The 3,526-nt window shown below is 41.2% G+C and overlaps 1 protein-coding gene across 1 annotated transcript in view; it reads right to left on the bottom strand.

The window, feature by feature from the left end:
- The window catches only part of LOC106943647 (protein NLRC3-like), a gene marked incomplete at its 3' end in the record, with an annotated part of 10,074 nt that extends 7,026 nt beyond the window's left edge, over positions 1-3,048 (bottom strand). Inside the window, exons 1-2 of the mRNA XM_015026959.1 lie at positions 1,846-3,048; positions 828-1,109 (exon numbers count right to left, since the gene is read on the bottom strand). Coding sequence (XP_014882445.1) covers positions 828-1,109; positions 1,846-1,873 — 310 coding nt within the window. The remainder of the gene's footprint in view (positions 1-827; positions 1,110-1,845) is intronic.
- Between the last annotated feature and the right edge of the window lie 478 nt (positions 3,049-3,526).

Raw genomic sequence — 3,526 nt, 5'->3', positions numbered from 1 at the left:
AGAACCTCCAGCTGTGATGCTCAGACACACAAATAAATGATGGTCAGGCTCTTTGTGGGGACTTTCCATTGACTTCCATTCATTTCTGCTGCCTCACCCTAATCCCATAATACATTCCTGAACATTTTAATTTGCCCTCACGCCTCCAATTATCGCTCTATTGGTACAAAATCTGATCATGACGTCGCACCGAGTGTCAGCTTCCATAAAAACCTGTCAAAATTTCTCTGATGGTTTTCTATCTGTTTTCAGGCTCTCAACCATTCATTTTCACACTTCTGTCAAAGTTTCAGAGCTCAACACACCATATCTATCTCATCAATGCTATTACTGTGAGTGAGGTACAGATATGATTCGCGGTATTATTGAAGAAGACAAACGACCCTCTCGTACGGTTCAAACGGTTTTTGGATCCGTCTTACGGATTCTGAAGTGGAAGCAGTTGTTTGGACTGCTTTTCAAAATCAGAGACCAGTTCTGTAAGACGGGATCTGAACAACAACAGTTCCATCAGCATGAAGCAGTTTATTGTGAGGCTGTAAATCTGTTCAGTTTTTATCTGAGAACTGAACTTTAATGCAGTTCTAGTTGAGAGGGAGGGGTCATGACCCCCACCAGGAAATCCAGGTTTGTTCTGAGAAGGAGACGTGCAAAGAGGAACCAAAATTAGAAAAACGACAGAGAATTTAAGACGTTTTCTAAAAGTCACATCTGAAGTGTTGGTCCTTCTGAGAGCAACTGGAGGAAAACAGATTTAATGATCATTTAGAGTTGAATCACAGACAGTAGAGGCTGTAAAAGCAGCTTTAATGAACTGTGTGTCTCACCTTTAACAGGAGACAAAGAGGACAAACCCAGCTGGTTGGACAGAGTGGGATCTCTGTGGTGAAGACGTCTGATCATCAATCTGCAGGCTCTCTGTCCTTTCATCCTCACAGCATCCATGGTGTTACGAGCCTTGTCTGCTGTGGTTGGGTTCCCTTGAAGTATCGCCCGCTTCTCCAAGCGAATAAAGACGCCATCTTTCTCCAGGTCATCGAGGAGCCGACGAAGGATTTCCTCAGAAACTCTCTCCACAAACTCACTGTGAACCTTGAAAAGTATTTTCTCTGCAGGCAGAAATCAGAAACATAATTAATTCAAACCAACGTCTGAGAGAAAAACGTGATGAAGATCAACTATTCATGTTGCTCCATCCAGAGATTCAGAGTCTGTTGATCAGCTCCTCAGGTCTAAACCTGCTGTTGTGTTTCTGCCTCATATCTGAGTGACGACCACTGATTCTGTCTACATGAGACCAAATGAAGCTTCTGGTTCATCACTTTCCTTCCTCACTGCAGGAAGAACAATAAAAGAAACACATTCTAAATATGGAGCTGCACTATTCTAGGAAAACAGGAAATTATGATATTATTGGTGAATATTGTGATGAAATTATTGACTGATTAACATTTTCATCACTTTTTTTTCTTCATCTCCATCTCTAAGCTTTAGCATCTCTGTCACCAAGTGTTGGAATAAAAGACACAGCAAGTCTGAGATAATAAATTAGTAATAAATGATGTGATTACTGGATAAATGAATTAGTGAACATAGTAAATATTCCTGAAGTATCAGAGCTGCTGGCCTGTTCTTCACTTCGGTTCCTTTTAGTTTCCATCTGAGTTCAGTTTTTACCTTCAGGTTTCACAGAAACTCACAATGTTTCCACCAGAGCTTCACTGAACAGGAAGCATGAAAACAATAAAGACACTGAGGCTGAGCTTCATCACATGGCAGCAACACAGGCTGTGATTGGTCAGTTTGTTCCTTTATGATTCTTCATTTCTGCTTCTGATCACTTACCGAAATCCACTTCCTGCTGCTGCGCCATCTTTTACCTGGAAAACATGAAGATTCATTATGTTTGAGGCTTCATTTTATAAATCATTTACTTTGCTCTGATGAAGTTGGAATTTAAACTAAAAATACCAGATTAATACACACTCTGCAACAGAACAGAATATTTATGTAAACTATGCCATAATAAAATAATAACGCCATAATATAAAAATATTATGACTTCATGAGGGCGAAGTTAAGAACAGTTTTCTGTTCTCCTCAGTCTGCTGACTACAAACTCTCCCTCAGAGACCCACAGCTGAGCAGTGGAGGAGTGTGAAGCTCAGCAGCTCCATGCTAACACAGATCAGACAGTGGAGATGCTGCTGGATCTCAGCTCAGCTGGAGAGCGCCTCCTGGTGGCCGTGCACCAGCATGACATCACACACTCCTTCAAACAGCTGGGATTGACCTTGATGATGACCTCAGCTGGCAAACAGCAAACTTTCTCTGCAGACTCTGGAGGTTTGGTGTTTGTTCTGATGTCAGGAGGATTTTTACAGCAGAGCGTTACATGCTGCTTTGGTAACTTGACTGTAAAATCACATTTTAACGGATTAAACCAGCAGAGAGGATTGTGGGTAGGCCAGCTCCTCTGTCTCCTCCAGAACTGTTGGACCAGATCAACCTCAGCAGGCAGACGGGATTTTAACAGATCCTGTTCTGAACTCTGAGGATGTTTTCCTGAACTCAGGGCCGAGCAGCAGAGATTTCCTGTTTTTCATTCCTTCCTTTATCAGGTAAAGTTATCAATTAACACAGAGCCTGAGAGGAACAGGTCCAGAAGGACAAACTACCAGATAACAAACTCCTCAGTTTAGCTCCTCAATAAAGCATTTAGAGCAGACCTGGGCATTGTACGGCCACAAACCCTTAGTTGACTCTGGCTGCCGTGTAAAGTCAACTGGAAATACCAAAATAAACAAACCTTCTAATTTCACCTCATTCATGGACTAAAGCTGCACTGCTTTTATTCGCTTCTTGGCCTTTTGGCTAAGACCTCCATCGGGTGGTGATAGGTAGTCGTTGTGACTTGGCTGTTACCACTGTTTAAGAGGTGCATTAAAGCTTGTCCCTGGTTGAGATATTGACCACAATTAGTGGAAAATATCTCTTCCTTTTAGTTTGTATTTCTTGGTGTATATAGTTTTAATTATTTATTGGTTCTTAGTAAAGGTTTTAACCTTTTAACTGGTGGTGCCTCCACCATGGCAGCTACTCATGCCGGTGTTATGCCCAGAAACGCATGCCTGCCCAAAATTGCATCCCCTCTCGCGGGAGCGCGCATCGCTCTAAAGTCTCGCATATTGACGAGAAACCGGACTGAAATATGACCGAAGAGGAAATTTTAAAGATATTTGTAACATTATCACGTTTCTTAACCATGTAATCCCTAAAATGGTTGATTTTATTTCGCAAATTACTTGAAATAAATACGGTTTTTACACCTTTATTGACACATATGAGTCGAACTTTTTTTCAGTCCGTGTCTGTTGAAAATGTTTTCTGTTGATAACTTTGTCTACATAATCAGAGTAGTTCTAAGAACTACTGGTATAAGTTTTATATCAATAGGATAATATTTGAGGAGAATAGAGGGGATGCATATTTTGGCAGGCTGGAAATCCATATTGCCCAAAAATGC

Source organism: Poecilia latipinna, unplaced genomic scaffold (genome assembly GCF_001443285.1).
Source record: "Poecilia latipinna isolate Pla-1442-1.1 unplaced genomic scaffold, P_latipinna-1.0 Scaffold5617, whole genome shotgun sequence".
Classification (NCBI taxonomy): Eukaryota; Metazoa; Chordata; class Actinopteri; order Cyprinodontiformes; family Poeciliidae; genus Poecilia; species Poecilia latipinna.
The sequence above is the reverse complement of the archived record's forward strand: the minus strand, read 5'-3'. Positions and strand labels throughout refer to the sequence as shown.